The following is a 12,155-nucleotide window of genomic DNA, read 5'->3' as shown; positions in this document are numbered from 1 at the left end:
TATTATAATAAATGGAGACACAAATATTTCTAGTAACATTATAGAACATCAATCAACAATATTTCACTAAAGCAGTTATTTCAAAGTAACTCTCATTAACATATTAACTTCTCTTTCTCTTTTAAAACTACCGCAATTTTTTCTCGTTTTTTCTTCTATAAGGCACAACGGCTATGTTGCTTGCTACTTTGCTCCTTTTTTTCACTTTTTTTAATAATAATAATAAAGTTGATCGATAAACATATCTGAGATCTAATTCCAAACCACTTATTTGAAATAACATTCTGAACAACCATATGTTGTCTTTTTTTTTTTTTTTAATTACTACTTCCTTCACTCTTTTTAATAACCGCATTTGCAAAAATATATATATTTCAATATAACATTAATTATTATTTAGTCAATAATCCTCTCAATTATTTATTATATAGAGAAATGGATGAAATAGTGTAATAAATGATTAAGGGTATGTAGTGATGTGTAAAAAATCCTACAACGACAATTAAAAAGAAACGAATGAAATAATACTTTTTCCCCTTTTCAGCCAAAATATCATTCTTCCACATCTACTAATCATAACATTCACCAAGTAATGACATTACTATCTCTAGAGTCAAATTTCTAAAACAACTAATCTAATAACAAGTAGAAACTATTCAACACATTTCAAAGTTGAGAAGTTCAGAGTGGTGAGGGTTGTGTAATACAAGCAAAATAATGATCCCTATCTGGTCCATTCATAGTCTCCTCCATATTTTGGGTTGGCATTGTTCACCACAGCAGAATACTCAGGATTAGGATTTATGGCGTTCACGAAGGTATGCCAACCAAGAAGGTATGGCATGATAAACTACACATAAAAGCAAACATCAAAATGAGCAAAATATTAATCAGTTGTATGTATAAAGAGAAATATTAGATTTACCAAAGCATGAAACATATTGCATAAAAACCTTTGTTGATGAACTATGTTAATGTCATTATATAATGACTTAAATTCTATATTCTCCTTCACCAGGCAAGTAGAAAATCTATGGACATTTAAGACTTCATGTTCGTTTGATTTAGTGGTGACTAAATTGATTTTGAATAAATTGATTATGTAAATTAGATTTTGGCTAAAGGTGAATTTATGTTTAGATACATAATGTAAAAGTAAGTTGAATAATAAATGAAGCTAAAAATCAATTCTAGAGGCAAAGTTACAAATTACATCTTCAAGTTAAAATTAATTTTGGACGCAAAATTAATTAAACTCTAAAACAACCAAACATGTCAAAATCAACTATACACCTCTAGAATCAATTTTGACTTCTTCAAAAGTGGAACAAAATATACACTACATGATTTCTTGACAAAGGTTAAGCTACTATAACTGCGAAGTTGACTATTAGTTAGATTAGATTTTGATTGCTACTTCTCTGTAATAATGAGAAGTTATTTTTGCCACAACAATCTTTCCATTGAACTATCGGAGAATCACGTTGTGGCAATAAAAAACATCCTATTAGAAGTCAGGGAGATACATACCTTGAAAATTGTGCTCAAAACTGCTAACTCTGCTTTGGTTATAGGGATAGTGATGCTTTCATCAACGTTCACAATCTTGTTTTGAACACCTTAAAAAATGTCATAATAAAGTTATAACTAAGCAAATGATAATAAATTTAAATGAAATATCTTCATTCATATCGCAAACATTGGCATAAAATAGGTCAGCTCAGTTATCATTTCAAATTATTACATTAAGACCGTTGAGAGACGGAGATTTCAGAGACATAATAGGAGATATGATTCGGACATTTGATATGTATTGATGATGACAGCCTATTTTTATGAGATTTTCCATATATTGTGTAGATTTAGCATAATCCTTACCATATGATGACAGCCTATTTTTCATATGTTTAGATTTAGCATAATCCTTACCTTATTCTTAGCCTATGCATTCTGAATATCTATATATCTGATTGAAACGTTGCCACCATAATCAGGTTTTTATATTCTCTTATCTGATCTCAAGACTAATAACCTTAAAAATGTTTATCACTGAGTGAGCTTTGTACAGTTTAATAAATATGTAATTGACTCAATAAACTCATCATTTCATAGTGCCCAATTTAAATATAGCCAGGAAATAAAATAAAAATGATACAAAAAATTGTAACTAAGACTCATGAAGAAAGAGGATTACTGAGGTTAAAGAAGAAACCAGAACCATCCGGAAAAGGCTCAACCTTCAAAACCTTTCTGACTTTGCCTTCATCACTGCATAAAAAGACAATTTTGGAAATGTTTTAAATGAATATAGATGCTCGACAGCCATGATTTATGATATGGAAACCTGTTCCCGCATGCAGCGACCCCATATAACAAACATAAAATGAAAACCTAGAACAGTATGCATTGATGTAGCAGAGTGTATGAACCCACATACATGGACCGATATTGGATATTTATTTGCCTAAATGATTAAAAGATACAGATACATGAATGACCACATCCGTTCTCCTTATACAAAATAAAGGCAATTCTTATTGCAGGATGAATCAAAAAATGGTAAGAGATATTATAACATGCTAATACCAATATGCAATAATTAGGAGGTAACCATAGAAACTACCTTTTTCCCTTCGAAGGATCATGAAAAAATTCACAAGACTCCCTTGATCCAAGGCTAATCACAGTTCCCATTTCAACCACCGAAAACGAGAACACCTGCATTCAAGTAAACCAGACAATGACCTCACATTTTAATCTACGAGACCAACCTCATAACTCCAACAGAACCATACAAAACTTCCAAATCAGAGAGACTGAACCATACTTAAACTCCCTCAGATTTTGTCGAAAAAAAACTTACATACTCTGAGTGTAAAACACTCAACAAGTCAAATTCAACCCAACTCCATTAAATGGTTCTATTGTGGCACAAGTCCATGTCCTATCTTTTCAGAAAACTAGCATAATCTTCTCAAAGCACATAAGAACCTATCTAGCACCAACACCTCAGATTGAAGGCATGTCTTGTGTCTAACACCAACACGACATGAGATTACATTCCATATGACATGAGATTACATTCCATTACTTTCATTTTCTTAAATTATTACCGATGACCACGTGTCTATGACAATGTTGTGTCCAGTGTTTGTTCTTCATAGATAGGATATTATAGATTATGCAGTAACATTGTCACAGAAGTCACCCTCAAATCACAAAAGACAAACATAACTGACCTGTTTCCTATTCCAATCATATTGGCGCGGACCAACGGATGGCGCAAACTGAAGCAGCAGATAACCATCCCTAGATATCTTATATGCCCCTGACTACAAAATCCACCAAAACCTTCCACGTTAATTAAGAACATTCAATTCACAAGTCCACAAAGAATATAGCACAATCCAACAACGAAACCAAATAAATAATCATATGTACATCCAACGGCATGAATTCCGGTGGTCTCGGAGTGATAGTGAGTGCAGCCTTCCCTTTGTAAATTGAATGACCAACATAAACCCTAGGTGGCAATGCTCCAACTAAACACACACACACACACACACACAAATGAAACCCAAAAGCAAGTTAGTACATTAAACAAACAAACACAAAACCTTTACAAATTTACAACTCCATTATCCAAATTTCAAAGTCCTTTTAAATTTTTTATATTTTAATTTTACTAGCTTCCAACAACCAAAAATAAAAATCGGAACTTTTAAAAATGGGGTTTAGTTTCTGAATAACAGAAAAGGTTTTAGCGAAAATGGGTTAAAAGGGTTGGTGGAAATCAAAGGAAAAGGGTAAAAGGGTAAATATGCATACCTGAAGGATTGGGGGTGGAAGTGGAAGAGTTGGTTCTGGTTTCGAAGAGGTCAGAGTGGCGGCATCTGATTGGTTGGGTGAGAGTGAGGGGTTTAAAAGAAAGAGACTTTGGAGAAAAATAGTTGTTTGTGCAAAGTTTAAGAGAAGAAAAAATTGAAGAAGAAGATGATGATGATGAGAGTGATGTTGGTGCTGGTGAGTGTTGCTGCAACTGCAAATGCAAATGCGACATTTTCGCCGCTACGTTTTTTGCTTCTGTGTTTGAAAATTGGGATGTTGTTTGCTATGGTCTCCAAGGAGTAAGTAAGATGTAATGTAGACGTTAAAAAAACAAGTAATGTACTTTAATGTAACACAGTGTCAAAGTTATACTAATTTAGATTAATTATTATACAATACAATCTAATCATCATTATTTAGTAAAAAAAATCCAATCATTATTATCTAATAATCCTTTTTTCAGCAATTATCTTATAATAATCCTATAACTACTATAAATATGCTTTTTACCTTCTAAATATTTCACAATGACATCATATAATTTTTACTTAGTATATTTATAACAACTGATCAATTATATCAAGTTATATCTTTGCTTTATTATACAATACTTTAAAGTTGGATTTTACTCAATCAATTTGTAGACACAATTTTTAGACACAATGTTCCATATAATAAAATTTTATGTTTTGTAAAACTAATAATCAAGTATTACAAAGTAAAATATTACTTAAGTAAAATCTGTAGTAATCAATTTTTTTATAGAAATATTATTGGAACACATTTGTCTACTCTTCACATTACCACTTTTCTTTTGTACGTCAAAAAAACGCGTTTGCACAGTAAAGGATAGAGTTACATAGTACTAACTCTTCTCAAAAACGGATTCACTGACTTTGGAGCGCCAAAGGCACTGTGGCTTCCATTCTTCTTTTCCGTCAAATTAATCAAGCAATTCATAAGTTGACATGTGACCTTATTTAAAAAATAAAAAATAAAAAGAAAGAAAAAGAAAAGCTTTTAAGGTAAAATCACAAAAGAAGTTAAAAACCCTATTAGTGGGTGAGGGTGATTAATTTCCACTTTTGCTTCCCAGACTACTCATTTTTCTTCCCATACCCCCACACTTTTTTTGTAAATCCAAAATATCCAAACTACTTTCCCTCTTTATTCAATTAATTCATCATTTCTATCTCCATCATCTTCATCTTCATTAACCTAACACCTTCATCTTCAACATTCTTGAATCACGTCATCTTCAATCATCTTCAACATTCTTGAATCATTTTCAACACCTTCATCATCTTCAACACCTACATCATCTTCAACACCTTCATCACTTCAATCATCTTCAATCAAGTAAGCAATGGTTGTTTTCTGAATGATTGTTTTTCGGGTTGTTGTTATAGAATGTTTATCAATGGTTGTTTTTGAATGGTGTTCGTGTTGTTTGAATGTTTTCTGGGTTTTTTTAATGTTGTTTTTGAATGTTCATCAATGGTGTTTTCTGGGTATCAATGGTGATTTATGGGTTTGATGGTTGTTGTTCACGTAGGGTTTAGTTTTAGAGGTGACGTATCTGAACTCAGATCACGTAGTATGATGGAGTTCAAGTACGTGAACTCAAATCACATAGGTTGACGTGAACTCAGATCGCGTAGGTTGATGGGGTTCACGTATGTGAACTCAGATCACGTAGGTTGATGGGGTTCACGTACATGAACTCAGATCACGTAGATTGATGGAGTTCACTTACGTGAACTCAGTTCGCGTAGGTTGAAGGAGTTCACGTACGTGAACTCACGTATGTTGATGGTGTTCACGTGGAGTTCACGTACGTGAACTCAGTTCACGTATGGTTTCATTTAAGGAGTTCACGTATGCTTTATAGAGTTCACGTAGGTTATTTTTATGGACTTGCATAAATGTTATATTGTTATGTTTTTTTGATAATGATTATGATTTGTTTATGCAGAAATGGTGCGCACAATATTTACTGATAGAGCAGGCTGTGTTATACTCGACCGCTTCTACACGGGATCGTCGTGCTCAGCGTGAACTGCATGAACAACGAAGATTACAGAAGCAACACGCAGAACAGGCACAACCAGAAGATACCCAAGCGGAAAAGGCCCAACCTGAAGAGGTCCATGCAGAAGAGGCCCAACCTGAAGAGGTCCAAGCGGAAGAGGCCCAACAAGAGGAAGCGGATGGCGGATATCCTGGTGGTCCGGTTGAAGGTATGTCCTAAGGACATATGGGGATCATGTTGTGACACGACTATGGGACGGCGTAGTAAATTTCTGAATCAAATTAAATTTTTAATAGTTTTTCGGTTAATTTATTTCAGGATCGCGGAGAGTTAAGGGTTTTTAGCAAAGGCAAAAAATTAAAAGAAGTTGTCATTGAAAATCAAGAGGTTGAGGAACTTGTTAAAAGTGTCGGTTTATATACGTTGCTAAAATGCAGCTACGAGATGATCGACAAATGTCTAATTTCTGCCTTTGTCGAGAGATGGCATCGTGACACCAACAACTTTCACCTTCCAATTGGAGATATGACCATTACTTTGGACGATGTCTCTTCGCTGCTGCATATACCCATCACTGGTGCATTCTTCAACGTCAATATATTTAACAAGGATGATGCTGCATAATTATTGGGTGAGCTTTTTGGGGTTAGTCTGACTGCTGCATATGCTGAGTTTAACTTGACGCGAACAACCATTGTTCAGTATAGTTGGTTGCTTGACGTATACCATTAACGATGTGCTGATCAGCATTGGTAGATGGTTGCGAGGGCATTTATTTTATTTTTGGTGGGTTGCACCTTGTTCAGCGACAAGAGTGCCTTCGCAATGAGCGTTGCCTACCTTGAATGCTTCAGAGACCTCAACTCATGCGGGGGATATGCATGGGGGGCTGCTGTGCTTGATTTCCTATACGACAATCTTCGAGAAGCGAGCATGCATCAGACTAGAACGGTATCAGGGTATCTAACACTATTACAGGTATTTGCGCTTGCTTTCCCGGTTTGATTTATTTCCTGATTTCGTGGATTTTTTTTATGGTTTGTTGCTTTATTGATTTATGAATATCTTATTATATATGTGCAGGCGTGGGTGTATGAGCATTTTCCAGCATTATGTGCAAATTTTTGTAGACTATCTCATATTTATGTTGAGGACTATCCTAGAGCACTTAGATGGAAGCCAAAACAAGATAAAGGTTTGGTTATTCCATTTAGGAAAGCACTCGACGAGATTGATGTTGATGACATATGTTGGACACCCTACAGAGAGCATAGACCGAAGCGACCATTTGAGGTTGTTTCATTATTCAGAGGGTGGATACGCTGGGGTCCCAAGATGTATGCTCACTTCCCAGATAAGGTATTGCGTCAAATATGGATATGTCCAAACCATCCCTGATTCACCTTTGGAGATAGTAGGTCAGACGACCACACCAGAGGAAATGGACATCATGTTTACGCAATATGTTGTACATGTAGTTGACGCTAGTGCAACGACACTCATTCTGATCAATACATACATACTTCACCGATCATACTTTGCCGCAATGTGATCTATTGCATTTTTGGACACAACACCACGCAAATTGGTGTATTATCTGTTACTATATCGATCCACCTTTTGAATGATGCTCTTTTCAAATGATGTTATTATCTCATTGTGTTGTAATACAATCATGCTATTGATGGTTTCCCAAACACTGCATATATCACCAATACTATCTTGTAATATCATTTTCAAACTCCAATGCGTCGACTCAACCCTTTGTGTTGTGGTGTTCCCAAAGTGCATAACTCTATTTGTCAACGCCTCAATAAACCTTTCCTTGTGAGGAATTAACCACTGCTCATGTACATAATCAAAAAAATAGAGCAGCTACTACAAATTCCTTCAAAGATAGCCAACTTCATGTGGTACTGAGCCTCATCATAACTGTAAATAAGAGCCTCCCATGCCTCCATTATTTGCACTTGCTTCTTTTTTGGAAACACAATCATCTTGCACTTGGCTTTGACATTCTTGCATATATGAAACAAGCATAATAAATTCATTGATTTTGAAAAAACATTTTCAACCGCGTTCATCAAAGCAAGGTCTCTATCAGTAACGATGACTTCAACTTCACCACTTGTAATATGTTCTTTCACCATTTGTGGTGCTCACGTGAAGTTATCAGCATGCTCAGACTGTAGATATACAAATCCCACACAAAATGTCATTTCAGTAGATTTAACACCAATAATCTCAAGTAATGGCATTCGATACCTACAGGTCTTGTAAGTGTTATCCATAATCAATACTATGTGAAAATTATTTACAAGAGTGATAGCGTCTGGATGGGCCCAAAATATGTCCATCAACTCATCTAAACCCTATATATTCCTATATCAATAGATGTATTTGTCGCATTCCATCAATGTTAAAAGATGTTGCATTTATGTTCTATTACCTCTAAGTGATGAACAATATGCTTGACGTGCATTGTAAACTTGTTTTATTGTTGTCAAACTTTCAACGTTATGATCCCTCAGTTTCATTAAAATGTTTTTGGTTTTACCAAGTTCTTTGTCATATCACCAAGTACATTTTTCTCGTCTTGAGACAATCGGCCTAAGAAAGAGTGACCGGTCAGTTTTTTGGCCAATTCGTGGTTATGGAGACCACATATTACATGCAAATATCATCCTTCATCAACACTTGATCGTGTTCCTCTCAATCTAAATGGACATTCACATTTTTTGGTCCAAGTACTCCTCGTAAGATTATGATTCGTCCAAGGTCTATATTTATCACTTCTTTCACAAAAAAGAATTAATTTTGTTTTTGTTCTTGGTCGTGCTGTCTCAGTTTCATATCTAAAAATTACAACGACAATTTCATTTTTCCTTCCAACATTTCTAGCTCATTTCAATAAATCATATCGTGTATTAAACATCATGTTGGTGGTAAACACATCGGTCAAATCAATCATAACAGGTTCAACTTCGTCATTCATAGCGTCAAAATTAAGTTCCATATCATCATACATTTCTTCAAAATCAGGATCCAAAGCATCATACATTTCCTCAAAATCAGTTTTCCAAACCTTCATACATTTCGCCACTATTGTCTCCCCCTTGATCTATTTAACTGCATCCAATAAATTACATAAATATAACATAAAAATCCTAACTCCTAAACCCTATAAACAAAAAAAAAAAAATCTAAATTTGAGCATCATTACGTGAACTGAGTTAACGTATGTGTACGTGAATTCAGTTCACGTAGCAAATACGTGAATTGAATTCAACTACACATACGTGAACTCAATTCACGTATGCCTCATATGTTCAAAAAACTGACCTTAACATGAACTGAGTTCACGTATGTGTACTTAAATTCAATTCACATTTGCTACGTGAACTCAGTTCATGTACACATACGTTAACTCAGTTCACGTAGCTCATATGAATTTTTCAACTCCATTGAAGTACGCAATCTTAAATCACGTACGTTTACGTAAACCTAAATCACGTAGCATATATATTTTCTTAATTTTATCAGCTACGTGAATTCATTTCACATAAACGTCAGTTCACGTACGAAACCCAGATTTTGAAAAAAAATTAAAACTACAAAACACAACAACATATATACCTAGTTGAGTTTAGTCACTATAATGATGAAGATGATAAAGATGTTGAAGATGATTCAAGATTATTGAAGATGAAATGTATCAAAATGATTGAAGAAGATGAAGAATATTGAAGGTGTTAGGTTAATGAAAATGAAGATGAAGATGATGAAGATAGAAATGAGGGGTTACATGAATAAAGAGGGAAAGGTATTTTGGGTATTTGGGATTTACAAAAAAAATTAGGGGTGTGAGAAGAAAAAGTGTTAATTTCAGGTCGCCCATGGTGGCAACCCCAACGGCGGCAAGGCCACGCTCTACCACGAACGAAGAGAAACACATGCGACAGCAAAACTTTGACATCGGAGTTGAAGGCGGTCGGAGCAGTGGTTACTGGTGGCGGCAACATTGTGTTGGCAGACGAGAGACGAGGTGATTATATGCAGAGGAGAGACGACGACGATACTGTTTGATTTGGAGTGGAGTGCGTCCTTTGTGATTAGTTTCAGTTTTTTATGTTGTGAAAATAAAAACAAATTCACTTGTTCCCTTGATTTTTTGTTGTTTTATCAAGAACAAAAATTTAACCAATACAACTTGAAACTTCTGTTAGCATGTGTTTGGATTGATGGGATGAGATGCAATGGAATGATATGAAATGAAACAAATTAATGTTTTATTGTATGGATTGTTAAAAAGAGGATGGAATAAAGTGGAACATGATGGAATGTATTCCATACAATTATATTATTTAGCTTCGTTTTTGTTCCCCACTAATTTGAGAGTATGGGATGAAATCACTTTTTATTATGCATTCGATCCTAAAATATCTAAACAATGGAGGTGTTGATTTGTTCCATTATGTTTCACTATATTCCGCTCATTTTAAAATATTCAAACAAAATCTTAATTTTTCAAAAGAATCTATTACAATCAAGTAGATGAAATCAAAGAGAATGTTAAATGGATTTGCTTTATTACTCAAAAATATCACAAAGTAACAAATTTCAATTTCATTGCTATGTGAAGGTTGTTCTAAAATCGGATAGCCAATCCAACTCGATCAGTATCTTCCATCAATAACTCTAATCAAACCTGCAAAACAATAAACAAATACACAAAATATTCATACATGAGATATTTCGGATGACTGTCCTTAAGGATTTATCCATCGGATGAGCAAATCATCCAAGGTACAACATGTTTTTCTATAAAATTGGAGGTTATAGAACATCAAGAGAGATTGTCTATAAGATTAGGAAGATATCACCCATGAGAAAGATAGGAAAAATAGAAGAATTGGAAAGTTTTACTAGTGTTACGAAAAAAAAGTCAATTTTTCCTATAGATAAGAAGAGGGTAGTTAGACTAATGAGATGAAAATGACTAGCAGGTTTGACCAAGTCAAATATCACCACAAATAATATAAATTTTCTTCTAAATACTTTTCAATATTTCTCACTTAAAAATGAGACACAATTTAATTAAAAATTTGAAATATAATAGAAATATACAAGATTCCCCACATATTTCAAAAGTTCAAAAAGAAAATACTCAAAAAAAAATTATTGGGTGAATATCATTGATGTAATGCATGGGATATGTGTAGCAAGCTATGGAACCAATCCTAGATTGATAAGACTTAACATGCAATGAATTGGTGTAGCAAGTTATGGAACCAAGACACTTTAGTCTACCAATCACATTACACCCCACAATTCTTGTTGTAGATGTTGTTTTGCGCTATTAGGTTGTGCGCCCGTTTGATATTTATGAGTGTTCTAGAGATTTCGTCAAGGTCTCATGCAAGCGGCCCCACTTGACACCCATATAAGTGATTTCATCAAGTGCATACTGCAAATCATACACCATCCATAAGGGATATGAAAATCATTAAAAACTTTGTAGCTTATCCTATCAATAATACAATATCTAGCACTTTCTCTAGTACACCATAGAAAAAGGCCCAAAAACAAAAATTTATCAACTTTTGGTGCTAGCAGAACTAACAAGTGACTTGTTCTTACCATATTGAACTTTATTGATGGGATATCTAATCACAAAGGTTGGGTTCTTATCTCTTGTTTGTTTTGATTGGCTAAGTCTCATTCTCTTTGATATTTCACATATTAATTCTTCCTAGGGCTTTGGTCAGAGCATCAACTAGGATCACTTTGATTTGACTTCACGTAAATAGAGGATATAACATCTTTATTAGTACATACTTTACAGACAAATGATGAAGAAACAATTTTCTCTTGTCAAGAAATATTGACTAAGACGTCTCTAAGTCAATTAATCTCGTATTTAACAAGTTTATAACAAAAACTTGTGCACAATAATAAATCTATATAGATCTGCTTAATTGACTAGCGACATCACTATCAACGAGAATAAGTATAAATCTATTCAGTGATTTATTATTCAGGTATACTTGAATGACATCCAAGCGACAAGACCCTCCACAATGGATAAAATAAATCCACTTATTGATTTAATTTTAGTATCTCGTTGTAACGCCCCAAATTTTTTAATAAAAAATTACTTAAAAATATTTGTTTTCTTTTAGAAACAACTATAATTTTTTTTTCTTAGGAGTAGTTCATGTAATAATTTGAAGGTGCGTCAGAAAATGATTTGATATATATATATATATATATATATATATATATATATATATAT

At 33.9% G+C, this 12,155-nt stretch overlaps 2 protein-coding genes across 2 annotated transcripts; one reads left to right on the top strand and one right to left on the bottom strand.

The window, feature by feature from the left end:
- Positions 1-517: 517 nt before the first annotated feature.
- LOC101494451 (single-stranded DNA-binding protein WHY1, chloroplastic-like) lies at positions 518-4,138 on the bottom strand. The gene is made up of 7 exons (XM_004514722.4): positions 3,829-4,138; positions 3,442-3,542; positions 3,240-3,332; positions 2,624-2,718; positions 2,195-2,268; positions 1,531-1,619; positions 518-850 (listed from the first exon to the last, which is right to left on the bottom strand). Exons 1-7 carry the CDS (start codon positions 4,058-4,060, stop codon positions 725-727), a joined length of 810 nt encoding a protein of 269 aa, XP_004514779.1. The 5' UTR covers positions 4,061-4,138; the 3' UTR covers positions 518-724.
- A 2,478-nt stretch (positions 4,139-6,616) lies between these two features.
- LOC113784449 (protein MAINTENANCE OF MERISTEMS-like) lies at positions 6,617-7,258 on the top strand. Its single transcript, XM_027330659.1, has 2 exons — positions 6,617-6,838; positions 6,944-7,258. Exons 1-2 carry the CDS (start codon positions 6,617-6,619, stop codon positions 7,256-7,258), a joined length of 537 nt encoding a protein of 178 aa, XP_027186460.1.
- The last annotated feature ends 4,897 nt before the right edge of the window (positions 7,259-12,155 follow it).

This window comes from Cicer arietinum, chromosome 7, assembly GCF_000331145.2.
Source record: "Cicer arietinum cultivar CDC Frontier isolate Library 1 chromosome 7, Cicar.CDCFrontier_v2.0, whole genome shotgun sequence".
NCBI lineage: Eukaryota > Viridiplantae > Streptophyta > Magnoliopsida > Fabales > Fabaceae > Cicer > Cicer arietinum.
This window is presented reverse-complemented; position numbering and strand designations above follow the sequence as displayed.